This window comes from Candoia aspera, chromosome 1 (assembly GCF_035149785.1).
Source record: "Candoia aspera isolate rCanAsp1 chromosome 1, rCanAsp1.hap2, whole genome shotgun sequence".
Lineage (NCBI taxonomy): Eukaryota > Metazoa > Chordata > Lepidosauria > Squamata > Boidae > Candoia > Candoia aspera.
In genome coordinates, this window is record NC_086153.1 from 65,552,681 (window position 1) to 65,580,384 (window position 27,704).

General features: G+C 37.0%; 1 protein-coding gene across 3 annotated transcripts; it reads right to left on the reverse strand.

Moving 5' to 3' along the window:
• Positions 1-2,066: 2,066 nt before the first annotated feature.
• Positions 2,067-27,704, reverse strand: FEZ2 (fasciculation and elongation protein zeta 2). 3 transcript variants are annotated; one of them, XM_063305788.1, is made up of 9 exons: positions 27,398-27,703; positions 25,513-25,621; positions 22,815-22,931; positions 18,936-19,077; positions 16,624-16,892; positions 13,026-13,106; positions 8,143-8,218; positions 6,266-6,331; positions 2,067-2,937 (listed from the first exon to the last, which is right to left on the reverse strand). In XM_063305788.1, exons 1-9 carry the CDS (start codon positions 27,670-27,672, stop codon positions 2,921-2,923), a joined length of 1,152 nt encoding a protein of 383 aa, XP_063161858.1. In that variant the 5' UTR covers positions 27,673-27,703; the 3' UTR covers positions 2,067-2,920. The 3 variants fall into 3 exon arrangements, 2 of the variants coding, with proteins under 2 accessions (XP_063161858.1, XP_063161867.1); XM_063305797.1 differs by lacking the exon at positions 13,026-13,106 and having other exon boundaries at positions 27,398-27,702; XR_010068105.1 differs by lacking the exons at positions 8,143-8,218; positions 13,026-13,106 and having other exon boundaries at positions 27,398-27,704.

Below are 27,704 nucleotides of genomic sequence, written 5' to 3' on the forward strand. Positions count from 1 at the left end.
GTTATCTTTAATATCTTTGGACTTTACTTGGGACTATACTACCAAAGAAAAGGATTTTGGATGCAGCTTCCTTTTGTGTGAAGCAAGCACTGTTTATTACCAGATAACTGCCCTTCCTAAAAGGTGTGGTTGCTAAATTGGGTGTTGGATTTGCAACCACATTCTGGTTTTTAAAATAGAGCGTGAGACGTAATGGGCCAGTTGCTCCCTCGCAGCCCAACCCACCTCACAGGGCTGCTGTTGAGGGGAAAGAGGAGGAGGAAGGAGTATTAGGTATGTTCCCCGCCTTGAGTTATTTATAAAAAATAATAAAGGTGAGATAGAAAATTAGAAAGAAAGATGATAGATAGATACTGGATTGAAATAGGTCTGGAAAATATTGCATACTATCAAGACTATTTTGAAGTGGAGAAATTGGAGAGAATACTTTATTTCTCGTCTTTTGCACATGCATCCAGCCCATTCTGCTCATATTTTAGTTTGGGTCTAAAATAGGAGTTTTGCTTAAGGGACCTCTCAAATTGGAGCTTTCAGAGGAACATCACAATGAGAATTTACTTAAGTATTTCCAGTAAATACTATATTACAGGACTTCCTTATTAAGCAAAGAGGTCATTTATGAAACCAAAGTTCTAGTTCTCTCTTTTTAGTCTGGTGTGTCCTCCTTTGATTTGATCAATTACTGAAGACAATTGCAAATCTTTACAACTTTTGATCAATGTTTTCCCCATTATTAGTGTTTTTCTTGTCACAATCTCTTACAATGTCTTGATTCTGGCTAAGATATTATCTTTGTTCCAATTCTGAAAAAAATTGTATCATGTCTCATTCCTTGATGAGAAACATTTTGATTTACTTGTGCTTCTTCATGTCTTTTTCATAAGGTGAATTAAAATTCCATTTTCTCTTTTCATTACCTCCTTCATCAATATACTGCACAGTCACCTAACCTTTTGTACATAAAGCCTCCACCTGGAAAGAGATATTGAATGGCAATATTATTTCCATAATTGCTTGCTTTGAGTTCTCATCATTTTTATTGTCTTGAAAAGCCCTTGCTTTTCTTTTAGTTTAATATTGGAGGATTTACAGACTGCTTTAGATCTTAGAATGTGTCCCAAGAGTTGAACCTCAACTTCATTCAAGCCAATCTTAGCTGCTGCTGTTTTGTCACAGATCCCTGAAGTTCTTAGCAGCTGTTCGTGTTTTGTCTTCATCTTGGCATAAACGACAACGGCAGTACCTATGCATATGTACAAAAGCAATCAGATCCATCTTTGAGCTTCTTCTAAATCCTCTTTCAGTAAATTCTGATCTCTGATTGGAGAGAAAATTCCTCCATATTAGGCAGCTAACAGTAGGTATTCCTGCTCTTACAATGAAAGTAGGATGGAAACTAAGTGGAATTATTACAGGACAAGAAACCTTGTAAAAGTTCAGTCAGTAAGAGTGTATTGATTGTATTGAGGTAACTCGTACAGGGTTTCCCATCCGAAACTCATCATAGAATTGTGCAGTTGGAAGAAACCACAAGGATTATCCAGTCCAAACTTCCACAAAGTGCATAAAGACCAATTAAACCATCCATAAGAAGTGGCTGTCCAGGCTCTTCTTAAAATCCTTCAGAGATAGAGAATCCATGACCTCCACTGGTAGCTGGTTCTGCTGTTGTACAGATCTTATTGTCAGAAAGAGATGAACTTGGGCAAGCATGTTATGATATGTAAATGTAATTATATGTGGGAATCACCTTGGGAGACAAGAGGGAGAGCCACAGAATGGACAACCAGTCTGTAAAAGATATCTCAGCCCACAGAAAGAGGGAAGACTTGAGAAACTTTTCAGAAGGGACCCTCCCTAGTTTTCTGGGGAGTAAAAGGAAAGGAGGGGAGGAATACTTTCAGTCTTGCAAGATTCTGTTAATGTAACCTTACCATAAAGATAGAGCTAGTACTCCTGGGTGTGCTTCTTGTCTGGACTCCCTCACAGGACTAACAGTAAATGAAACAGCTGAAGAGAAATGTTTTAAAATTGTTCATTAACATATTGAAGCATACAAAATAATATAATATGACCAAACATTTAATATGGGTTAAAAAGTACAATAGCAGCAATACTATTATTAAACTACATTAGTTTTAAATAATTAAACTACAGAAAATGAAAATAATGAGACAACAATTTGGGGCACAATACATCCTACACAAATTGATGGTGTTCTATATTAGAACCCTTTCCCTCTATGCCAGCTCGAGGCTTTGAAAGAAAAAGCTGCCAGATAGCTTGTATTCTTTTTAAGTAAGCCAACCAATGATGGAAAATTATAATCTACCACTTTTTACTTCAAAGGGGGTTAATGAAAGTCACATGAATCAGTAAACAATAATACAATACTGTCTTTATTCTTACTTTAAAAGTCAGTGCGTGTTCCTATCATCATCATCACCATCCTAGAGCCTTCAATGAAGTCCTTCAATGGAATTTCTGCAGTGCAGGCTCAGCTTTTGATCCATTTTATACACTTAATACTTGGGCCTCCTGCAACTTTTATTAGAACTTAATTAAGTTTAATAGGCATCTTTTATTTATACTGATGTTATTTTTCCTCCACAACCATAGATGGGTATTGTGGGAAATAATTACATGCCATATAATGTAAAAATAGTCTTTAAAAAGTCAAAACAATGCATGTGAATAAAACTGTACAGCATTCATTCTCTGTTCGAACAATTTATAAGTGGGGGGGATGAGTTTTATATGATCTGGATGACTTATTCCAGAATTCAAAAACTGAAACAGGCAATGAAAGGAGCAAATACATTAGAATTCAACACAGTGCAAACAAACTGTCGGGTCTGAAAGAATCCATGGAAAAATGTCTTTTCACAGGAATTAGCCTGGCTGTTTTTCATAGGTCTCTTCACGTAGGACACAAAACTGCAAAATAATCAAGTTACATATGAGTGTTATTAAATTGACATGGTTTCTAGAATATAACCGAAAACCTCCTAGGACCAAAGTTGTAGTAACTGTTATCTGTACTAAATATGAATCTCAACCCTTTACACACAAATGAAACAGATAAATCCATAAAGATATATACATATATGTACACACGCACACACTACTGTCAACTAATTTTTTTTTACAGAAATGGGCTATATAGTAGGTCATGTCTTTGTCAATGGGTTACATTTTTAAATATAAGGAAAACTGTCCAGTTTTTCCCTCGATTTTCAGAAACTTCGGAGAGAGCTACTGACATAGCATCTCAAAGATTTAGGGGTAACTGTATTCCCTTGCCCTTGATATTTAAGCCTACAGCTTAAAATACAGAGAGAATCAAGACATGTCCTTTATATACTCCTTTATCACATGTATAAGGCACAAACCTCAGAGTAATGCAGCTTTCAAACCAATGCTAGCACAATATAAAACAGATGAAGAAATCAGGTTTAAAATGTCACAGCCAAAAATTGCACAGATGTCCTTGTTATTGGGAACAATTTTTCATCATTAATTTTACTTATGTAAACATAAAATAGGTGTCTTGCTATAATTGAGATGATTTTTAATACTACAGTGTAAGTGTCTAAAAGCAAACATAAAAACTGAAAGCATTTACATTTTCTGTGATAACACAAACATACTGTCAAGTGTTTTTCCATTTAGAAATTGGCTAACTTTAATCCTGAAAGTTGGCTACTTACCGTTAATGACCAATGTGTAGTATGTGAGGCAATCATTTGAATGTCAAACATGCTTGTTTCATTCGTTTTTACCATCACTTTATTCTCAACTCTCTCCCTTCCTGTTCATCTTTAACTATGAAAACTGCTTCATTGCTACTCTATTGCCCTCTGCGTGCCCTTGTTTGTATTGCAGGAGTACTCCCTCTAGTTTGCCTAGTCTAGTCTTGGCTTGGGTGACCCAAACTTTCAAGCTTTCTATTTTGTGAAACGTACCTAGAGGCTGGTAAAATAAGCCTTTTCTTCTAAAAGAAATGGAGTGGGGGAGATAGCAGATGTCAAATGTTGTTTTTACCATGGAAGAAAGCCACTAATACAAAACAAAGTAAACTTTGCTTCAGCATTTGAATTATGGCTGATGTTGCAACTGTCTACATGGAAGGTCCGGTTGCTTCCACTGCGACTGGCAAAGTGGATCTTATGGTTACTCACAGACAGATCTTCTCTATGGTGGTGCTGCCCTCTGGAATGTTCCCCAGATCCTCAAAACTTGTGAAATGCTTACTATTATATCTTAAGCTCTTCCACGTAATCATAAATGTCAGTAATAAATCAAAATAACAACCAGATTATATTTTTTCTTTATAATATTACAATTCTGCTGAATCCTATTATTGTAATCAATGGAGAAGCCAGGAACCTTTGAAGATATTTACTGTAGTCATAATACAAGATTGCACAAACATTACGCTGACGATTTCTAAATTGACTCAATGTAATTATTTATATCATACCTTTTTTTTTTTTTTTTACAAATTTATGTTAGTTCTTTGCAATAAAAATAAATAAATAGAATTATCTCAGCAGTTCTTCCAAACTGCATTTCAGTGATAGTTACGTGATGGGCGCTACTCCTCTAGATATTCTATTGTCATTGCAGAGTACAGTGAAAGAGAATCCCAAGTATGCTGCAATATATTAGTACAGCATTAAGGTATTTTGTGAAAAGTCCAGAAGTTCTTTTTTGAATTTTTCAATGCTACTGATAACAAGGTAATGGTTAACCAAAAAAAATAATGTAGATCAGTAGACGTTCAAGAGAATTCAGTTAATCCTGATTTTGGGGGGAACAATACCACGTACCCCAAATGTCTCTAATTCTTTGGAAAATTCTGTCTCCAAGAAGTGGACTAAGAACCCTATCGTTGCCTTTTGAATTCCAACATGAGCAAGTGTATAAATCTTACATTTTTATTGCTATATGGAATTGACACAAAGTATTCATCAGCAATGAGAGCCAGTTTGGTCCAGTGGTTAAGGCAACAGGCTAGAAACCAAGCGACTGTGAGTTCTAGTCCCGCTTTTGGCATGAAAGTCGGCTGGGTGACCTTGGGCCAGTCACTCTCTCTCAGCCCTTGGAAGGAGACAATGGCAAACCACTTCTGAAAAACCTTGCCAAGAAAACTGCAGGGACTAGTCCAGGCAGTCGCCAAGGATCAGACATGATTGAACGGCAAAACAAAAAAAACAAAAAACAAAACCCAGCAGCAATATCACAGTATTGTGATTAACAGTATTATGCTGATTTTCTAACAAAAGAAAAACAATAATATGGGGCTCTCTTAAAAATAGTTCATATTAAAAATCTTTAAAATGTTACACATTAAAAGGCAGGATATAAATCAAATAAAGAAATATCTCACAGGTTAATAAGAAATGTGTAATATTCTCTTCAGTCTCTCAAATACTGCATTGGCAAATACTCATTTATTGATTGACTGATACATAACTTTGATTCCTTGATAAAATAGAAAGATGCTTTAACCCCCTTTTGCAATACGAGTTTCCTCAGAGCCTTCTCTGCTTCTTTATCTTAACAATTCAAGTAGGAGGATGAGTTATAAAGAATACTTGGGTTGTCCTTTTCTATGCAGGGGAAAGCAACTGGAGAATGGGAATAAGGAAAAGAACACATCTAGCATGGCGAACCTCTAGCCTGATGTGCCCCTTCCTTCTAGATTTTATACAGGGGAGGAATTCTGTTTTATACTTGTCCTTCCCACCCCACCATCTCCCCACCCCACCACCCTGCAATTCCCTAAGATCTTTCCAGATTCTTTTACCTTTCCATGACTTTCATGTTTTTTGGGGTGCCTTGCAAACAGCTCAATTAATCCCCAATGTGTTTCATGATTTTCAGAAAAGAGATTAATTTCCAGAGTGGATTTGTTTCTTCAGAATGGTTCTTAACATTTTTCATAATACTTTCTGAGTGTTAAAGAGATCTTCTATGATCTCTAGAATGTCTCTGTCTCTTCCGGCCAATCTCCTTGTGCTAGAGTCCTCTACATTTCCCGAGTGGCACCACTGATTTTGTTTGTGACTACAGCATCAGAGAAGTTGTATCTATGGAGGCCCATGATCATGCAACGAGCAAGTGCCTTCACATCTGAGTTAACAGTATTACAAAGTTCATAAAGCCACTGAAAATTACAATACAATATTTCATAATCAAATTGATGCTTACGTTCATTAAGTTCAAGTTTAAATGAGTGACTGATAATCAGTAAACTCACCTTTCAAAATGTAGTCTGTTAATAAGCTTGGCACTTTCTCACTGTCTTCTTTCATGGCATGAAGAACTATAAAATATGAGGGTGCTGATCAGTGGAAGAAGTAGAAGTACAGATCACTACCTTTCAATAAAACATGCAATTAGAAAAAAAAAACTAAGCTGGAAGTTATTCTGCATATCCTTTTCTCACCCTTTATTCAACAGAGCAAGATATAAAATATTGAATAGACACAGCTCCATTATGCATTCAGATCTGTTCAAAAGATGGACTATTCCTACCAACCCTAATAGGACATTAAGAGCTTTCCATTTTGAGTAGGATGTGAAGACCTGGAAAAAAAACAATGAAAGTAGTTTACCCAATGTTTTCCCCAATAAATATTTCTGGAAAAAGTGAAACAGAACACACACACACACCCCGTTCTTCCCTCACTGATCCAGAGCTGGCGTGAGCTGTCATTGCCACAGAGTACTGAACAACAGCAAAAACTGTGATGGAAGGCAGTGTAAAAAATTAGGATGGAAGTATCCAATTGTTTCTTTGCCCAACACATTTAAGAATTTGCTAAATTCAAAAATCTTGAAAAACAGTAAGGGCAGTTGAATGGATGTTTTAATTAATCCCCAAATATAAAATATAACTATTTAAGTACAGACAGTTGCTATATCAAGCCAAATCACAGAAGTCTTTTTTAAACAATCAATGCTTCACGGACTAAAATAACTAATTCATTTCACATTCTGATACGTAGCTTTCAAGTATTTCTCAAGATGCTGCTTTATTTGAGAGTGTATAAAAATATACAAGGAACAAACTGTTCTATTACAGGAGGAAAGTTCACAGTCGAGATGTCAAATTATCGTATCCTTTACACTAACTGGCAGAAGTTCACCAGGTTTTCTCTGAAATGGAGAAATAATTTTATAACTAAAACCTCACTATTCAAGAGATTGAAATAATTTGTAATTTTTATGAAAAGAGCACCTTCCAAATCTCTAATTATGAGTATGCATAAATGCCATACAAAATCTCTCAGATGTTATTTACTCTTTGGGATTGAAATAATATTCAGGTTTAAACAGTTCTGGTGCTCTAAAATAAATGGTTTGAATGCTGGCATGTAACAGTATTAGCAGGAAGAGAGTCAGGTAGTCTGTCCCTGAGCAACCAACAAATCAAATTTCAGCTAGTCAGTGGAAAACAACCTTAAACCATATCATTTTAAAAACTTAATTCATGATGAAGGGGCATTTTCAATCTTACTTTCTTCAGTTTCAAGTTAGTGTCTCAGCACTCATTAAGCAGGTTTATATATAACTGCTTAGCATTGGCAACAGCATATTTTAGCAGAACCAGAGGAAACAGTGTATGTTTATCACAACTGTTTGTTGTCTGAAAGAGTTTTACTTATTATTGTTGTTTTACAATGCAAATAGGGACCTTGCAGAAGCTTGGCTATAATCATATACTGTATGTAATTCCCTTGTCCATCCAGACCATTTGGAGATAAGAGTATTGATGTTTGTTCAACCTGAGAAAATGAACGGATAGCAGTGCAAGGACTATCAGCACATGATGCTGATTTTATTGAAAGAGGTAAAGGAAAATAGTCTTTCAAAAAAAGTCAGGACTTAGGAATGATGGCTAATTGTGGGATATCTGAGTAAGGTAAGTAAGCATAGACTGCTGACCAATTCCAAGCAATTTAGGGCAAAGTAGATTTCCCTGGCTGATTTAGAACAGCAGCTACTCAGCTGATCCTCAAGAGTAATCTTCAACTGAAGATGCTCTGGAAAATCAGCTGTTTTTTTTTTTTTTGCAACATCAAAACACACATGGAAATTTATTTCTGTAACAAATCATATTTATGTTCTTACTTTTTGTTAACGTCTGAAGATCTTCAACTGATGGAGGTCCATTTTTCTTTTCATAAGGAATAACAGTTGTCAGATACTGTCAAACAAAAGTTATGATTACTATACAATATTTTCCTAATTAACTTTAGCTGCTAAAATCTGATATTGGCAATATTAGATACATCTCTTGCATACAGCCATGCTTTGAAATATGTAATTATGTATAATTCAGCTCCAATGAATGTCATCTAATAAAAACTGAAACACAATGAAGTCAACTAAAAGTTGTCCCAGCAAGCAACAACAAAGTGGTGCCCCTATGGCAAAACTGATAATTTTTAGAATGTTCTTATATATTATATTATAGACATTTTTATTCTCTCTGACCTATTCTAAATCACATGTTCTTTTAATAAATTTTCTGCACTGTAAAGAACGTACAGAACTAAATTTCTGCATTGGATATTCTGTACAGCCAAAACATAAACGAAAAGTTCTTTTAAATACAGTAACGGGAGATTCCTAGATATGTTCAAGAAGAATCCACTGGATTTTCTCAATAAGAGTATAGTGTGTAATTATTAATGCACTGCAGTGACTCCATAAAATGTTTAATGAACTCTAGACAAGATCAATGCACTATCGTCTTTAGCAAAGAATAAACAATATACATGCCAGGACAATGAAATCATGTCTGTCAACTCTGGTCCCAAGGTTTTGGGGCCAGAACCAGGCCATCTTTGGTCACTCCCTGGCAGTAAATAGAAGATTTATATTTGGACTTCACAACTCCCTCACGCTCAACTCTTTGACAGTGGACCATGCAACAAAGCCAATTTATGCTTAGAAGTGGGTGCGCTTAGTAGCAACAGTGGAATCCTATGCAGCTAAGCTTTTCTAGATGTTATTTTTGGCAATGATTTATACATACTATGTATTTCCTTGAAATTATACTGTATCTGCTTATGCTTCTATAGAGACAAGTTGTATTTAATTTTAAATTTTATTTTGAACAATATTGTTTCCAGCTCTTTGACATTTGTCATATTTATCTATAGTATATGGATATAAACTCTCAGTTTAGAGCAAATTATGTCCCTAACTTTAAATAAATATTCCTATTTTTAAAAAATCAAGAAAATATGTCCTTTCCAAAGCTTAATTCTTCCTCACTTGTAATTAAAAATTTGCATTTGCTACTTTTTGTAAAGACTTAGAACCATCATATAGTCTTGACTCTCAAACTCCAACAGATTTCAATACAAAGAAGATATTTTCGTTGTAAGATCAGGATAATCCTGTATAGGGTTACTACTTGCAAAATTATTTCTAGGAAAAACACTGACCTTTGGTAATACCAATCCATTATTTTTGCTAAAACTGTCTAGCTTGTTTTTTATTTCTAAACGAAGGGCATTTCCACGGTCTGGCTTTCTTGCGTGTGGTTTCTTTCTTGGGAATTGTATTCTGACATTGAAAAGGAGTAAGGTACCAACACTACTCTACCGATAGCATAATCCAAAAACAGGATCAGGAAAAGCAGTTTTACATTAACAGGAAATTACTATACAGATAAAACCTAATTCAACCCACACAAATACAAATAAAACAAACTAATAATACAATTGTATGCATGTTTATCAGACCCATTTGTGTTTGAAGCTCCTTCCTGAAACAGGACATCTTACTCTGGTAGATTCATATATTTTGCATTAAGGGCAAAATGCAGCTGAACATCTTTTTACTAGGTAGGAAACTATTAAGCTAGCAAAGTGATTGTTCAGTATAGATTCAAGACTGGAATTGATATAATGCACATATCTTTGGATCACATACTTAACTTATTGTTGAAGGTTTAAATATTTAAGATTTAAGGCTCAGCAGTGCTTACTTAAGCTCCATTTTCAAACTGTGATACAATTATCCTCCAATTCAGACACAGAGATACCAATGAACTTACAAGGCTTAATGTGAGCTGAGGAATGATTTCCGCTTGTTCAGATTATCCCTGAGCACTTAAATGAGGTGTTATCATAGAGCCACTGGAATGTGCCATTTATAGCAGGCTATACTGGAGAGACTGGCAACATACATGGCAAAACACCAATCTTCAGCCTTATCCTTCAAGTTCCATGGGAACTGTCTGGATTCATCAGATCACAGATCACATACTTTCTTAGTCTCAAACATTCCTTAAGACTTAACAGAGATTCAAAGGTTGCCCAGCCCATGTACTATCCAGAAGAAAGACAAGATAGCACCTCCAGAACATTCTCCCTCCAGATATCAGGATGACCCCGACCCTGTTGACCTCCCGTAAGGCCAAAGACCTGGTGATGTGCCCAGGCCTGGGGCCCTGAGTGTGTTAAGGGCCCCTTTTCTTGGCTATATTAACATCTATGGCAATTGTTTACTCAGTGACTGTATGTATTTTGTATTGTTTTAATTGTTTTTTATTTTTTATGATTGTACGCCACCCAGAGTCACTTGCTGAGATGGGCGGCCATAGAAATCAAGTAAATAAATAAATAAATAAATAAGACAGACCATATCTATCTCACCAATAGCCTAAGGTTAAAACAATAATACTATAACAACAACAGGCTTTTATGCTGGGTGACCAAGAAAGCTGAGAGACTAGAGTTTAGACAGCAGGCAGCTGCAAGACAAACAGAGCAGAGTAGGCATAGGTAATCTATTCCCTAGTTCTGAATGGCACAGGCAAGTATTTTTTTTCTCTTCAATCTCTCTTCCCTTACAGCATATGTAAATCACTGGCATGGGTGAAAGACAGCACCGTTCTCAATTATTCTTTGGTGCAATATTGTGTTTTAGTTCTCTTCCTTTCATTGTTCAAAGTTTCCCAGCCATACTCATGCCACTTCATTCTTACTGCTGGTATGTTTTTAAAAAGAAAAACAGGATGTTTTGGTTTATAAAGCAACTGGATGAAAGCAGGCCAAGGAATTATTTTTATTTTTTATGTTTCCAGTTGTTTTGTGCCATCTTCCTTTGCTCTTTGTGTTAGTCTCTCCAGCCTTTTCTGCAAATTTCTCTCTAATGCCCCTTCTCCACAACAGGAAAAAATGAAAGATTAGCTATGAAAACAATAATAATAATAAAGACTGAATTTTGAAAAGAAATTACTACTGGGAAGAAAGAAAAATTCTGAGTGGCTTCCCTCGTGCTACATTTTGGTTCCAGTTTTGAAAGCAGATATTTTCTCTGCTAAGGACTATCAGGGCACTGGAGCAATCCTTAGTTTTCAGAAACTGGTCCACAGAGCACTCAGGCTTATAGCAAGCAATGCCATCTATCCAAGCACCTCTTTTCTTTAGTTCTATAGGAGAGGAAGGCCACTGCTTCTGTTTCCTTGATAGAACAGGGAAGGCCCTCCTCATGGATCCAGAGTAATCCAGAATAATTCAGTTGATTAAAGTAGCTACTTTTTAATTTCTAAGGCCAGCTATAATTTATAGGTCTTACTTACCTTCAAGAATTCTATTCTATCAACAACTTTTATATAACTTCAGATCCTGTCAGAGACATTATTAGTCTTCTAAGAGCAAGGAGATCTCTAGTAACTCCAAAACCCTTAGAAGTCAGTAGTTCCAGACTATGAAATATGTACTGTATATTAGATGTTGCCTTAAAATGAGTCAAACCAGTGGTCTATCTAGGCCAGTACTACCTTTATTATTTACCTGTAAGTCCTACATGTATGCAAATGCAGGATCTATACTTATTGTTCAGATTTTGGAAACAGTGGGTAGCTGAAAAATTATTTTCTCTGAAAGAACTATATGAAAAATTCCATAGCTACCTTTCATCTAGAACTAAAGAATACCCACATATGAAAACCAATCAAAACCATGCACATACAAAACACAAGTTAACAATGTCAATTTGTGCAAGTTTTTATCAACATTCTATATACATATTTGCTCAACAGTGCACCACACTCTAGCAAATCACTACAAATAACATTGTATTAAAACTTGTATAATCAAATAATAATTTATGGTAAAAGATGTGTTTTTCTATTTCGTATCAACATCCACATTCCATATATGAGCAATACTTTTATTTTACTGGGTTTATTTGGAGTTCTCTGACACACTCTTCACCAGGCAAAAGAGTAAGCAAAGCAGGCAGGGATGGGAAGAATCAGAAAAAAGAGTATCTGGAACCACAGAACCTGCATTTAGTCCTAATCATAAAAAGGAACGTCAGAGGAATTGCAGACATTCAAATAAAGTTCTTTCTTGTGTTATGTTTAGGCATTCATGAGATTAAAAAAGGGGTTCTACCCTTTATTACACATACTACTTTGCTACATATATTTCATATGCTTCTGGAATATGCATTTTCTTCAGAGATTTGCTTCCTATATAAAACATAGTCCATGAAATGTTGAGGATTTTTACTTCGTGCAACTTAAGGATAACAAAATAGATTTTACTATTTTGGAAGGTAACGAGATATGCTCTTTACTACTTCTGTTCATTTTTTTCTTCCCAGGTTGAAACTTTAAAACTGACATGACCTTTCATTACTGCTTTCTTAGACAGGTATTTAACTCCAAATATGTATTATGATGTTGCCTGCATTTTATTCTGAGAAATTAAAATAAACCCTAGGGGGAAATTTTTCATCTACTGCATTTTTTTTTCTGTGCGTATCAAGGCTTGCCTGCTTTTTAACTACTAAGGAAAGAAAACCTTTGTAAACAGCTCTTAGCTTTAAGGCAGGGAAGATGTGAATAAGCACTCAAATGTATTTCCTCCCTCTCCGAGAACACCTGAAGTCTGAAACTGCTCCAACTGCCAACTTTTCAGACAAGAATGTATACAGAGACAGAAAAGATAGCACAAGGAAAACAAAGTCAGAGGGTAGCCCAGCACCTGTTTTTCTCCACCCGTGTTTCCAAACGTTTGTCGAAAGCCATTCTGAATGACATTTGAGATTCCTTCCATACTGAAGCGCTATAAGGAGCGAGAACATGGCAGAAAAGGGGGAGAAAAGAAAAATTTAAAGGTATTAGTTAGGTTTTATTGGGGATGCCAGCAAGATAAATGTTAGAATGAAATATAGCTGTAGCTTAATGAGAAAAGCACTGACTTTTAAATATTTTGCTCTTTAGGGATTTAGGAAAGGGGCCAGCCAAATATCATATATACAGCTCTAGAATAAGGTTGCTTCTGCATTAAAAATCTTTGTCGGATGCTAAGTATCTCAAGCAATATATTTAAACGTATACTGTATGTATGCTAAAGTACATTGCCATATAAACTTTCTGCTCCTTGCCCGATCCCATTACAAGCACAGGGGTATTTCTGACTAGCTGCAAAGTACAAATAATCCAATGTCTTCTTTGCACTACAAAGGGCATTTCCTTGCCCCTCGTGGCTGAAAGGGGGAAATATATAACAGAACCAACAAATGGCACAACATATTCTGAGCAGGGAATTCAATTTTCAGTTGATATTCTCTTTGAAATAAACCTAGACAGTCCTGTAGATTCCTAACCTGCCAATATTTCATTCTGCAACTAGAAATTATTCCAATATGAGGTGGCATATAAGATCTCTCCATGCTGGTCTTGTCTGGACAGACTAAGGAAAAAAAAAACCCTATTTTTTCTATACAGAGAAGTCTCAACAGAAAGACAAATGGCTACTTATGACAACTGACAGCATTCGCTCTCTCAAGTCTCTCCTACACAAACAAGAAAATTCTCACTGCTACCAGAAATCACGCTACTGAAATGAGCAAAATGTCTGATAAAAGAAGTGGATGTTACGTTGTGAGCCAAATTCAGTTTCTGTACACAAAACAGATGAATGCATTCTTTCATTCTTTTCTGTTGTATTCAGTGTGGGGATCTCAAGTTTTAATGGGAGAAAGTGTATCAGAAACATAGTCTGCTGTACAGAATATAACATACCTACATACAAATTAGTGGCATGTTCTATGATGCCCACAGAAGAACAGCAGAGAACAAATCATATGCTGCCAATAACTGTATTTTTCAAATAAACAGTGGAGTCACTGAAGGCACACACTAGTCAGCACTGCACAGCTAATATTGCTGCATTCTCTTGCGGCCCTCCTGATCCTAAAGGGCAAGTCATCAACGACAGACTGCAACAAACATTGTATGACAAACTATGTGACAATGACAGGGAAAAGATTATGCCTCAGATTCATCCCATATATTGTGGTGGTGTGTTCTTCCTTGAGCATCTGCAAACTTCTCACTGGCATTTAAAAATACATTCTTTATAGATTAATATTCTTCTTATATAGATATTAAATAACCAAGCTTTTGTAATAATAAACTCTTACCTGATGCACGAGTTTTTAATGCTCTAATTTGTTAATTTAGCACTATGTTGCTTTTATAACAGCATTATTATGTCAAATCCTTCAAAAGTTATTTTAAGAAACTTCTTATGGCTCCCTAAGATAAGGATGTCTAAGGTGTCAAGGCAAAACTTAGGTTGAGAAAGATATGTATCTCAGTTCTTATGCAATTTTACATATTGCTCACTTTTATACTTCTGTTAAGATTTTCAGCTGATACCTTCTTCCAGAGAATCTCAGTTAAGTAAGCTTTTTTCAGCTATGATGCATCCATTCTCCTTTGGAAAAAGATGCCTGGCATCTAATCCTTTACCTTGTAGATACTAGGCAACCCTACAAGGCTTTTATATTCTCCTTGATTTTTAAATTGCTGTTACATTCTCTAGTGCTTTTACTATGCAGCTTAGCTTGTCAATTTATAGACTTTATGCATACTTCTTTAAAACTTTGTGCTTATTATTTTCATTTCTACTCTAAATTACCAGAAGATATTCATAAATAAAAAACAATGTAGAAATCTCTTTGAAATAAAACTGTACAAAGGTTTAAAGCTCTGCAGAATAAACCCCATTTTCAGTTGACCTTAGTGTAGAAGAAAATAATTAATGCATTTATTATCTAGGTTAAGTTGACAATTAATTGGACCTGATTACTTTGGCAAATAAAAGGTTAAATTATAGGTCAAGTCACATTTATTTTATTCTACAAAAAGTAAGGTAAAGGTAAAGGTTTCCCTTGACGTAAAGTCCAGTCATGTCCGACTCTAGGGGGCGGTGCTCATCTCCGTTTCTAAGCCTTAGAGCCGGCGTTGTCCGTAGACATTTTCTGGGTCATGTGGCCAGCATGACGACACGGAACACCGTTACCTTCCCGCCGAAGCGGTACCTATTGATCTACTCACATTTGCATGTTTTCGAACTGCTAGGTGAGCAGGAGCTGGGACTAGCAACGGGAGCTCACCCCGCCACGCGGTTTCGAACCGCCGACCTTCCGATCGGCAGCTCAGCGGTTTAACCCGCAGCGCCACCGCGTCCCTACAAAAAGTAAACTACAGCAGAAAAATAGTCTTTAACAAAACTGTTTGCAAGAGACATGGCTAGCTTAGTTGTCCCTCAAATGTTATACTGTTTCAAAGTACACCTATAAATGTTATTTTTCCTTTTCGTTATTTATAAGGAGAATGATTTACATTTAACCAATTATATAATTCTACTTCGTGATGAATGTCTTTTCAGAGAGAATTTGCTAAGAGAATTGGGTTCTGAGGGGCAGAACTGCCACAATTTCTCCCCAGTTGCTGCTGTTTTAGCGACTGTGTGTGTTCACATGGTATGCGCAGATCTTGATGGAATTGGCAGCTAGTTTTTTTCTGGTTCACAAAATTCCCTGACATCAAGAAAGCTTGCTGTTGGTGAAAGGTTCTTGTGAATTCTGGGAAGTGATCTAGGGCCAATGAGCCTAGGAAGAGCTATCCAGGCACTTTTTGCATATGGCTAATAGTGTCATGAGTACTGATGGCGAGCAGGAGGGGGCCTCTATCCAGGGGGGAAAACGCATGCATAGTACTGAGGAATTAAGCAGCCATTCAAAGAGACACAGATCAGACCCGCCTTAGCCTTTGGGGTTTATCTGTCTGGGTTTTTCCCACGCTTCTTCAGTTTGTTAGGATTCCGTTTAACGTAGCAGTAATAAACACTAGAGACCTACTCCTCGTCTCAGCGTGATTTCTGACTGTTAGGACAAATAGCATCAGCAGATTCCAGTGTCTTGGGTGGATGGAGGAAACAAAACAGGGAAACTATATACACAGGTGATGAAATGAAGTTAATGAAAGGAGGAATAATGTCTGGGAAACCTCAAATGGCCTGCGGACAGGAAAAATTGTATGTTGGTGCATCAACAATTACTTAAATCTACTGAACAATTCCACATCCATGACAGCCTTGCTGAAAAATACCAATTTCAATAATAGATGTTAACCAAACTCTAGGTGAAGTAGGTGTTAACGTTTCAAACACTTTCTGAATTTCTACCTCACTCCATAACAGTCAGCCAAAGAGGTAAAACGACTATCTGTACAATTTTAGTTAAACAGAGTAAGAATGTTTCTAGGGAGGCACAATACAAAGCTCTTACTGTTCCAGGCAGATGGCTTTTTTCTTGCTTTCCATTCTGAGGAGTGCCATTTTTTAACTTTTTCTTCTTCTTTGCCATTTCTTTTTGTTCTCTTTGCTTGTTTTGTACTTCGATAAGGACAGATATGAAGCTATTCTTTACTTCCTTCTCAAACTCCAACTCATCCCGCAGGGCTAACTGCTGCACTAACTCCTCAGAGTAGTCCTTGATGGCTGCCTCAATCTCTTCTAAGAGATCATTTAACTCAGTCACAGACAGCTTTTGCACCCCTGTTTTCAAAACAGCAGAAAACATTATGATCTCTAAAACAATATATTGCAATAACAATCTAATTCCAAAAATACTTCTCCTAATAAACATATTCCAGCTATCCAGTATGTACTTATGTTAAAAGCCTTTCTGTTACTCTATTTATATAAAAAAATCCCCATCCTCCCCATGCAGATATGATCTCTGACTAAGAAAAATCACTCAAAACAATTCTGAACAGTGTTTAACAGTGCAATTATCTTTCCCTCCCTCTCTTTCTCCCCAATTGTTTTTAATTCAGTTACCATGTACAAAGTTGCATCTTGCAGCTTCCAGGCTTTTTAAAGCTCAAGGCAGTTTAGGTCTAGATTGTTTTCCTCAATTGTTTAAATTAAGTGTTTCTCAAACTTGGCATCCTTTAAGATGTGTGGACTTCAACTCCCAGAATATCTCAGCCAGCATGGCTGACTGGGGAGTTCTGGGAGTTGAAGTCCACACATCTTAAAGTTGCCAAGGTTGAGAAACAGTGGTTTAAATCATTCATGTTCACAACTGCAAACTAGTACTATTGTAGATAACAGCTGAAAGCTCTAAATAAAAACCCCTATATCCACCTCCAAATCATTTAGGATTGTAGTACCAAAGTTAACTTATATATAAAAATATTGAACAACATGAATAACATCAAGAAAGGAATGTAATTCTTGTATTCTATCCTGGTGAACTGGAATTGAAACAAATATAGCTTTCTCAGTAGCTAGATAGAAGTAATTTATAACAAAAGATTGAAATTCTATTTTCAAGACGTCCTATCAGTTTTAAGGAACAGTTCTCATATTTGCTTGTAAGAAAAGAAAACCACATACTGAGATGCTCCCATGCATTTTTCAGCCCTCTTGGGAAAGTACAATTCCTCCAGATTATGGGCTGTCTGTTTCTTTAGAAGACAACAGCCATTTACACAATCTAATGCAACTGCATACTTTCTGACCTGCCTTCTTTAAGGAAGAAAAGAAAATAGCGCATCTTTATTTTCCTTTTCTTTCAGCAACAGAAAATAAAAATCTGAGAAAAAGATCAATATGTCCATGGTATGACAGTAAACAATACGTAGAATGCCTTAGATAAGGTATCCTAGCCAAGTCTCTTCATAGCTTTCAGAAAAAACAATTAAAATGAATTAGCCTTTCTTAAGTAGAGTAACGAGAACCAGTTTGGTATAGTGGTTAAGGCATCAGGCTAGAAACTGAGAGACCATGAGTTCTAGACCTGCCTTAGGCACAAAGCCAGCTGGGTGACCTTGGGCCAGTCACTCTCTCTCAGCCCTAGGAAGCAGACAATGGCAAACCACTTCTGAAAAACCTTGCCAAGAAAACTGCAGGGACTTGTCCAGGCAGTCTCCAAGAATTGGACATGATTGAATGGATTAAAAAAAAATACAGTAACAGAATTTTGGCAGAATTTTTCTTTTTTTAATAACAGAAGTTATTATCATGAGCTTAAGAAATCAGTTGAACAGCTAGCTAATCCTTGTTTATCATTCTAGATATCTGTCAAAGTCTGGAAAAGAAACAACTTTTCAGTCTCCTTTCTAGTACGTATTTACACAGTGGTGTGTTTAAAAATGTTTCTTGTATGTTACTAAGAAATAAAAAAGTCCAAATGCCTGCTGTGCTTTTCTACAGCGCTTTCGTAATGACGCCACTGTAATACAGGGGAGCTTAAAGATTCCTCCATAAGCCTAGCATGGGTTTCAGCAAACTTGAAAGCTCTCTATTTCATCACCCCCCCCAAGAAAAAGGAGGGATGGGATGAATCACAACTAAGTTTAGGAAAGCCTTTCAAGAATGTTGTATGTTGGTTTCTTTTCTCAAGTTTCAAACATGTGCCTCAGTTTTTCATGTTTGGAATCTTCCAAATATGCCAGATGTGCAAGTAATTATTGCACAATAAAAACTTTGGGAAACTATAAAAGATGAGTGTGTAAAAGTGGCATACTCCTTAAGTGCAAAATAGTTTTTAAAGCAAATATCAAACAAAAGATACAAATAAACATCACTTACTTTCTTCATAATTGTGGTTTGTACCAGGTCTTTTAAGTGTTTGAATTTCTTGGGACAACACGGACAGACGGTCTGACTGGCTTGGTGTTTCATCATCTGGATCGGGAGATTCTTGCATCATTTCTTCTATCTCTTCAATCACCTTCCGCACACAGAGAAAGGTTCAGAGGACCAAAGACAAAATTATACTGAGTATTTATTTCTGTAAAGACTATTTAATAATAATATTTAATAATTACTTTTAATCACTGAAAGACTACAGTAGTCATCAGAATAAAGGGTCTAATAATGAGTAAAACAGTATCAAGGGATGATTTTAAAAATGGAGAAATACTTTTAAGTTAATTATAATATATATAATTAATTATTATTTATAACTTATAAAATATGGAAAACCCACTCCTGCCTTCAGAAACAATATAGTCATAAACGAATACCATATGATTCAGTCGTTCAGTCAATCCCCGTACTTCTATACAGCCACAATTACACATTTCCAAGTGATTTACAAATCAAGTCAGAGAAATGATAAAAACCACAAATACCATAATAACTCTCAGAAAACATCAGTAAAAACTAAAAAAATCCACTGCTGCTCTGAAAGGAAGCAAAACATAGATGTTAGTCTCCAAAGGCCTGTCAGAATTGCCATGTTTTAATCATTTTCTGAAAGATTAATGAAGTGGGGACTAGTTGAATCAGGAAAAAGAGCGTAATGCTAAAGAGTGGAGGGCAACAGTGAATAACATATTAATCCAGCAATCGTATGTGCATTTTGGTAACAGATGTTACCAATTTAAATAGGAAACATGTTTCCACATCATCCACCTCTAACCAATCTGGCAGACTTTCCCGAGCCTGTAATACTGGTACAGGATGCAGCAGTTCACTTGTGGCTTGGTAGCAGTATTACAGCTCTCATTCCTTTGCATGGCTATCATTTTAGGGCCTGATCTGAGTTGCTGGATTCTTCGATAAAATGTAATTCAGGGAATGTTCAATGGCTGGGAAGACTGACATGGGAGGAATGACCAGTAAGTAGTCTAATCAGAGAAGCTAAATAATGCTGCACAGAGAGCATGAAAAGAAGCTGAAATTGTTACTAAAATGCACCCATGCATTTATGAGCTAGTAGAGTACAAGTATCTTCCACCAGTGCAATAGCGAATGGATAGCTGGTGAACACAATTGTTATGTTTCCCTACCATTCTGATAATCCTTTTCACTGATTGCTTAAAGAAAAAAGAAAAACAAAACAGTTGCATTGTAGAAGCACTCTATATAACCTTCAAGAGATACATACACACATATGTAAGAGCTGTATCAGCTATCAGTGCTTCTGAGTGAAATTCAATATACTGGTTGCTACCCTTAAAGTCCTACTGTATATAGCTTGGAACCGGGGTATCTAAAAGATTGACTTTCACAAGTAGATTCTGCTCGCCTGACCTGGATGGTGAGATAGTGCCTGGTAAGGATCTTCATCTACCATGAGAAGTGATAGGGCCCTGCTGTTCTCTGTGGGGGCTCCCCTCCTATGGAACAACTTGATCCCTGAGGCAAAGATGACTCCCATTCTCATGGCCTTCTACAACCTGGTCAAAACTCAGCTGTTTCAGAAAGCCTTTGGGGATTGAGAGTGGAGTCACTGGTGCCGGTGTGGTGGTGGTGGTATTATTATGATTTATCATTAGTATCTGTACGCTGCTTAGAGTCTGAAAAGACTGAGGTGTAGATAAATCCCATAAATAAAAAACAAGACATGCATACAAGAAGTCCCTTAAGGATACGGTGCATACCTGCACTTCGGTCATTTTATTTTGGTTGTTTTACTTTGGTTGTTTCCATTACATAAAAAAAAAGAGATAGCATTTCCTCTTTAATTAACATGGATGTTATCTAGTTCTGTCCCTCTGGCAGAAGAGGAAAGGAATTCCAGAGGATCAGATTTTTCCTCTCCATTATACTTTCCCCAAGTCCTCTAAAACCTGCTCAAGGATTGGGGAGATTGTCCAGAGCAGATATGGGGGGTCAAAAAAGCAGGGCAAAGAGGACGGGGTATGTGTGGAATCATGCCATCTCATATGCTACTGTATGTAGCTCTCAATTTTCAGTATTAACACAGATTAGGTCTCTCAGAGCCTACTATCCAAATTAACTTATATTGTTTTATTGTATTCTTATTTTGAGATTTCTAATTTTTATCGGTGATAATTTAAGATTTAAAGTCACAGAGGAAAAATATTTCTTTCTCTACCTACATTTTTTTTAAATAGCCGTGGATGTAAAGTTCTATGCAGAGTGCAGATAGGTGCAGCATTCCTGGGTTCTTGGACTTTTATGTATAGATATGCTAAAATAATTACGGATGATATATGACCGTGGTGAGGAATCATGTGACCTACAGGTTTCTCTGAACACCGCAGGCCTTCTCTCTGACCAGGTTTCAGTGCGTAATGGTGGCAGAAGGTAAGACCTGGGCATTGCAGCTGGAAAAGGGGGAGGACAAAATGCTTTTTAACCCCCACACATGCATGGCACAACTACACTTTAATCTGTCCCACTCCCATCCGCAACAAAAGAGCACAAGAAGCCTCAAAGCATCCTGGCACCAACAACAGTAAGAAACACTAGTGTTTTTTTTCCTTTTACTGACATCCATTCTTAGAATGTCTTTCCAACTTGAAAAGGAAGAATGGAAAAGAATGGTAGTAAAAAGAACAGAGAAAGGAAGGGGGTAATTATCTAATATTTCTCTGGCTTGGCACAGAGTGGTTGAGATCCTGTGAGCTAATGGCATTTCAGAGAAATAAGGTTCTCTTCCCCTAATGTGCGCTAAAATCTAAAAATTCACAGCTATGTAGACATTGAGCTCTAGCAAGAACAAAATATTTATTTCATAGGCATTTGGGAGGCAAAAGAGGCATCTGCTTAATTTGAATGTTCATTACATCCAAATTTGCACCATTTGTATCAATTTATTCATTATTTGTGGAATTACATAACTGAGGTAAGTGGCATTGTTTGTAGCAAAATCTCTATTTAATGACCAAACCTTTTAGTCTATTAAATGGATGTTACAACCACACAAAATGTGTCTTTTATATCTGAAGCTGGCTAAGCAAGGTTCATCACACTGAGGGCTTACTGTAGTCACACTGAATTTAAAAAAAAAGACGATTTTAGGCTTAAATTACCTTACTAGCCATCCTACCTCCATTTTATTAATCAATCATGTTTTGCCATGTTACTTTTATTTTTAAGACTAACCTTATGTTGCTACTTTTCCTACTGCCATTCATAAAATACTGGAAAACTGCTTTGAATATTGTGATGCTCTTGTGTAAATGTGGGAGTACTTCCACAGTTGAGGGGGGCTATCACTCACTATCAAAGCACCTTTCAAAGGTTACATGAGTGGGTGAGCCTGAAACACACCCACCCACTAATGTGTACATACCTCACCCATTTTCTCTCTGTCATACACATATATAGCTAAGAAAAACAGGAGAGAAGAAAGGGTTTAAACTAGTCCTTCCCAGCTCAGTCTTTTTTATCAAAAAGGCTGTTTCTCTGCTAGAGTGAAAGAGTGAAAATTTTCTTGCTCATCCACTGGGTTGTAAGAAAAAGTGGGTGGAGCTCCCAGGGGCACTGGTGGACCACAGGGACGAATAGTAGAGGGCCATAGCCAACATGTGGCTTGCCCATATAAGCTCTAATGTAAGAATTAAATGGTAAATCTTTTCTGCATTTAAAACATAGGTTACATCAATCCATTCTTTTGCTAGGTTGTCTCCAAGCATCTCAAACATATTAAGATGAAATGTTTGATGCTAAAATGCAATACTAAAATTACACAAATTTCTTCCTGAACTTTACCTGTTCAGCTGTGAAGAGAGGTTCTTCATTGATGCAGGAAACAATGATAGAATGCATGTCTAGCTGCTCTCTCAGCTCTTCATCATCTGACAAGTCAAGGTTCAAATTATCATTAACCTGTATAAAAATACAAAATAAAAACAGGGTATTAAAAAGACAGAGAAACCAACTAAATATCATAGCACTTAATTATATAATAGGCTATGGTATCTTTGAAAATTCTTAAGGATTCAAAATAATGAAGTCCCAAAATTATTATATCTTTCCTATTTACATAGTGCTCAACCTTTGCATCAAAATCTAGTTCAAACACACAAACAATATTCTGCAATTCAATGCCCAGGTTGATTAACTCACATGAACCAAATAAATAGACACTGTCTTGCATAGTTCACAGATCACATTTATCCCTGAAAGGAATTGCTTAAACATTTTTACACAGAATAAAATACATTCTGTGACATTATGTCCCAAAACAAACCAGAGCTTGGACACTATTACGGCTTCAGAGGAGAGGAAATAACATGATGGTACAGAGTCCATTTTCATCTGCAGGCAGTACTTCTAAAACTGCTTCCTAATTAAGGTTCACCGTATATTGGATTTACCTCTTATTTTCTTTTTGTCATACCTTCAAGTCAGTCTTGACTCCTGGAAACTACATGAAGAAGTTCATGCAGTTATCCCCCTGTAGACATCTAGAAAACTTCAGTAACATTTAGCTTTTCTCAATCTACAGAAAGTCTTGACCATGACAGATGAAAAATATCACAATTAACTAACAATAAAAATGTACAAAGATATATGCTGACAGCTGCAAGAATTAATTTGTCACATTAGAAAAGAGGAACCACACCGATGATATTAGAGTGGGAGATAAAGTTTGGAGAATATGCAGGAATGGCTAAATTGACAGTATACTGTATATCCATAATAGAAGTCTAACCAAATTGAAGGCTCCCTTATATACTACACATTATACAGCAAGGTAAATTTAGACATTTGGAATATGGTTTCTAGAAAAAAGGTTATGAGACAATTAAAAATAATAGATGAAAGGATTTAAAAAGATACTAGCAATAATCTTCAGTGTAAAGTATAAATATCTAGGTTGTGGTCAGTGACTGGGGAAACAAATGGAAGGGAAGGAAGAAGGTATCACTAGAAAGTTTTCCAACAACTTTTTTATTTATGCTTAGAAGTTATTTCTGTTTTAGTCTATTGTTACTATCTAATGTAGGCTATTTTTTTCTGTAATTCACTATTCTAAGAATAAAAATATCTATTAAATAAATAAAAATTTAAAAGTATCTAACTTCTGGGCATCCTTTCTTACAATCGTTTACTGAATATTTTGTAAAATTTAAGGAAAAAATAACCCCAAACCCGTATATAAACATATAGTGAGGCCACAAGCCACTGTCAATTATTCTTCAAAATAAATAAGATATATAAAAGTAGTGGTCCACAGGTTAAGAAGGAGTTCTGTTCCCAAAGTCTGTCCTTGAGTCGAATTTGTATGTAAGCCAGAACAGTATTATTGTATAATAGTGTATAAGTAGTATTCTGTAATAAGCTCAAACCATTATGTATTTAACTCAAATCATTATGTATTTAAATTGAATTTTGTTAGAATAGGCTCTGTCCTTAACCCAGCATGTTCTTAACCAGGGGACTACCTGTACTTGAAGCCCTTAAAAGAGAGCCAGTGTGGCATAATGGTTAAGGTGCTGGATAAGGAGCCAAGAGATCCGGGTTCAAATTCTCCCTTAGGCATGGAAGCTAGTTGGGTGGCCCTAACTAATGTCAGGCTCTGTGACAAGCCAGCTGATAAACAAAACACATCATGCACTGATAAGGGAGTAGGGGTAGATCTGCAGTAAAGGAAATGTCTATTATTTCTTAATAGTTTTGCTCTTTTAGAAGCCTTAAAACTCTTCCATGGATTCCCTGACTCAATTCCAGGGATCAGCAGGTAGATCTATCCAAGTAAGTGATAGCACCTAACTGAACCTATCTAATTCCAAAAAGCTTAGCATAGCTGGATCTGGATGGAAGTCACCAGGAAATCTCAGGGTTGTAAGCTGGACTGAGAAATAAAAAAAACTATTCCAGAAGAAGGCAATGGTGAACCATTTCTGCTCCGCTGCCGAGAAAAAGTCATGGACTTATCAGTGTAGTCCCAAACACTTGACCTTTACTCAAGGGAGTTTTTGCATTAAGAGTTTTTTAGCGCAGTCTGAAAAAGTTTAAATGCTTCTATCTTCTGCCTTACACCAGCTAAGGAAGAATAATAGATTGCTTATCTTCTTTTTTATGAAACAGAAGGCTACTCTTTTTTTTATATCAGTTACTATTACTGGTTACTTGCTCCCTAACTTAAACAAAAAGTATTATATATGATTAGAGTCAACAACATAATCAATCAATAAAATGTGCAGGAATACAAATGTAGGGATTAGCATTAAAATGATAATTCTTGTATTTTTTAGAATTAAAATATCTTATTGGACATCCGGGCATTTGTCAGGTACATTTCAAAGAAGACAACCCATGATGCTGAGAGAAACAGAAAGCCAGTAATGTTATGGCAGAGGATCCTTTAACTTAATTATCAGACAATATAATATTTGATTTCTGGGACATGGTTTTAAATGAACAAAAGGAAAGTGTTTCAAATGGTTCTGGCAATACTTACTCCCTTTTCAGAAAGATTTAGGGTTGGCAAATGCAGAGTTCTGGTGTGGGATGATTTCCAATCAACTGGCATTACATTACCATAATTATCTGTCAGAGCATTCCAAATCCTGGGAGGAAAAAAAAGCCAGTCCTTACAATATGCAGAAATTATGGTTCTCAACCGAGTAAAGCTTCTGCTTTTAAAAGTGTCTGCACCATATTAATCCCAAAGTGGTCCCAAAATTAAGTATGCTACTCTTCATAGCAACAGCCATATGAATGGTTGATATGGTACTATGAATTTCTATCCCCTCTAAAAAATATCAGTCATTGGAACTGAGCCTCTGCCTTTAGACTTCTCTGCTAGGTGGGTAATGTTTGAGTCAGTCAGTTTTGCATGCAGGGAAAGTAGAGAATATATGGAATATTATGATTTGGATAAAGACCCCCATGAGTTTTTTTATACCAATTTGCCAAAGAATGAAAAAGAAATGCTTGTTCGACCATATAAGTATCTATTTAGTGGTAAATATAATAGAAAAATGTTTTCTCCTGTGTGTGCTTATAAAAGCAGAACACAGAATATTATTTATTATTAGTTCAGGTTTACCATGAAGAAACAAGCTTGCTGGTATAAGTTTGGCCTTATTTTGGCCTGATGTATTAACCAAGAGGTTTCAAATGTTTCCATTATCAAGCCATGGTTCATTCGTGCCTTCCAATTCCTGATATGGGACAAAGAAGCCCAGGATCTAAGTTCCCAGGTCATGTGAACCACGGAAGGAACATCTGCAGTTTTTTAGCTGCTCCCTCCGGCATGGGGAACAAAGCAAACTGACCTGAGTATGTTCTTGCTCATTCACTATAAGCCAAACATCTCAAGCATGCTCCTTGTACCATGATGTGCAAATGTAATCAACATATCCTTTGCATAATACAGATAGTATTAGGATAATTTGTTAGGTGGATAATAATTTGTTTCCGGCATCTCGCAATCAGATTCTATTCTTTGGGTATACAAGTGCTTTTGATGCAACCACAGAACACTTTTTTTTAAAAAAAAAGTAGAACTACCAGTAACTCTATTGGAGCAGAAGTTGTAGCCCAAAATCAGTTTCCACTTTCTAAACGAGTTAAACACCAATAAAAGCTACATAATTAAAAATCAGAATTTTTTTTAAAGAAACCCTAGTGAGGAAGGGATATTTGAGACAGTTTCTCAATAGGCTGTTTGGAAGTGCCCAATTATGTCTCCAGCAAAAATTTCTCTTGCCTTTTTAGACTGCAAAACCAGTTCAAGTTCTTTCAAAAGATACATGAGGAAGGACTGCACAGAAAATGGGCCTTTGGGGACTCTTGAGTTTTTATAACCGGCCTGCCCGGAAATATAAGACACAAAAGGATCAGATTCCACCATAGGTTAGGCTGCGTTCCACCAAATTCCAGTGTCTGTTCTGTAGAATGCTGTAGGCATACAAAGCTCTACCTGGTTGTGCTGGAAAGTTTAAAGTCCAAGTTGCAGTGAAAAGAAACTATCTTGAAGCTTTCCTCCTCGGAGCTACAGGGTATTAGGTCCCCATTACACTTGACGGCCAGGGAACACCCTATTACTCTGTTGGGGATTGCTCTCCATTAGCAACGAATCGTGTACTGAAGCCGCAATTCTCTCTCTCTCTCTCCTCATCCCCTATTTTCCCCCTCCCAATTTCTCATTCATCCTTTTTCGCGATGAGCAGAACGTCCGAGTCCTGAGACGACCCCAGCGAAGTTTTCCCCGACCGAAGGGAGAACCTCACTCCCTGCAAAGGGACCCCTCGCAAAGCGGGGGGGGGTTGCGAAGAGGAGGAGGAGGAGGACCCCTTCCCTTCCCACAAGGAAGGAAGCCGAAATGCAGCCCCACTCACTCATCTTCGTGCAAGGCGCTCCGCTCGCTGAGGGGCTGCGGCGAGAGAAGGGCTTCCGGGTCTCCGCAATGCTCAGCCAGCAGCCGGACAGGCTGGAAACAGAGCGGGAGCTGGGTCACCAGATCGCCCCCGCCATCCCAGGGACCTCCCTCCTCAGCCGCCGCCATCTCCGGGGGCTCCAGGCAGCCGCTCGGCTCCGCTGAAGGCTGGAAGCCCGAGAAGTCCTGCCAGTCCCCGGCCGGGTCCCGCGGCGAGGGCGCCGTCGCCGCCGCCATCGCCGAAAGAAGCAGATAGGCCGCCGGGCCCG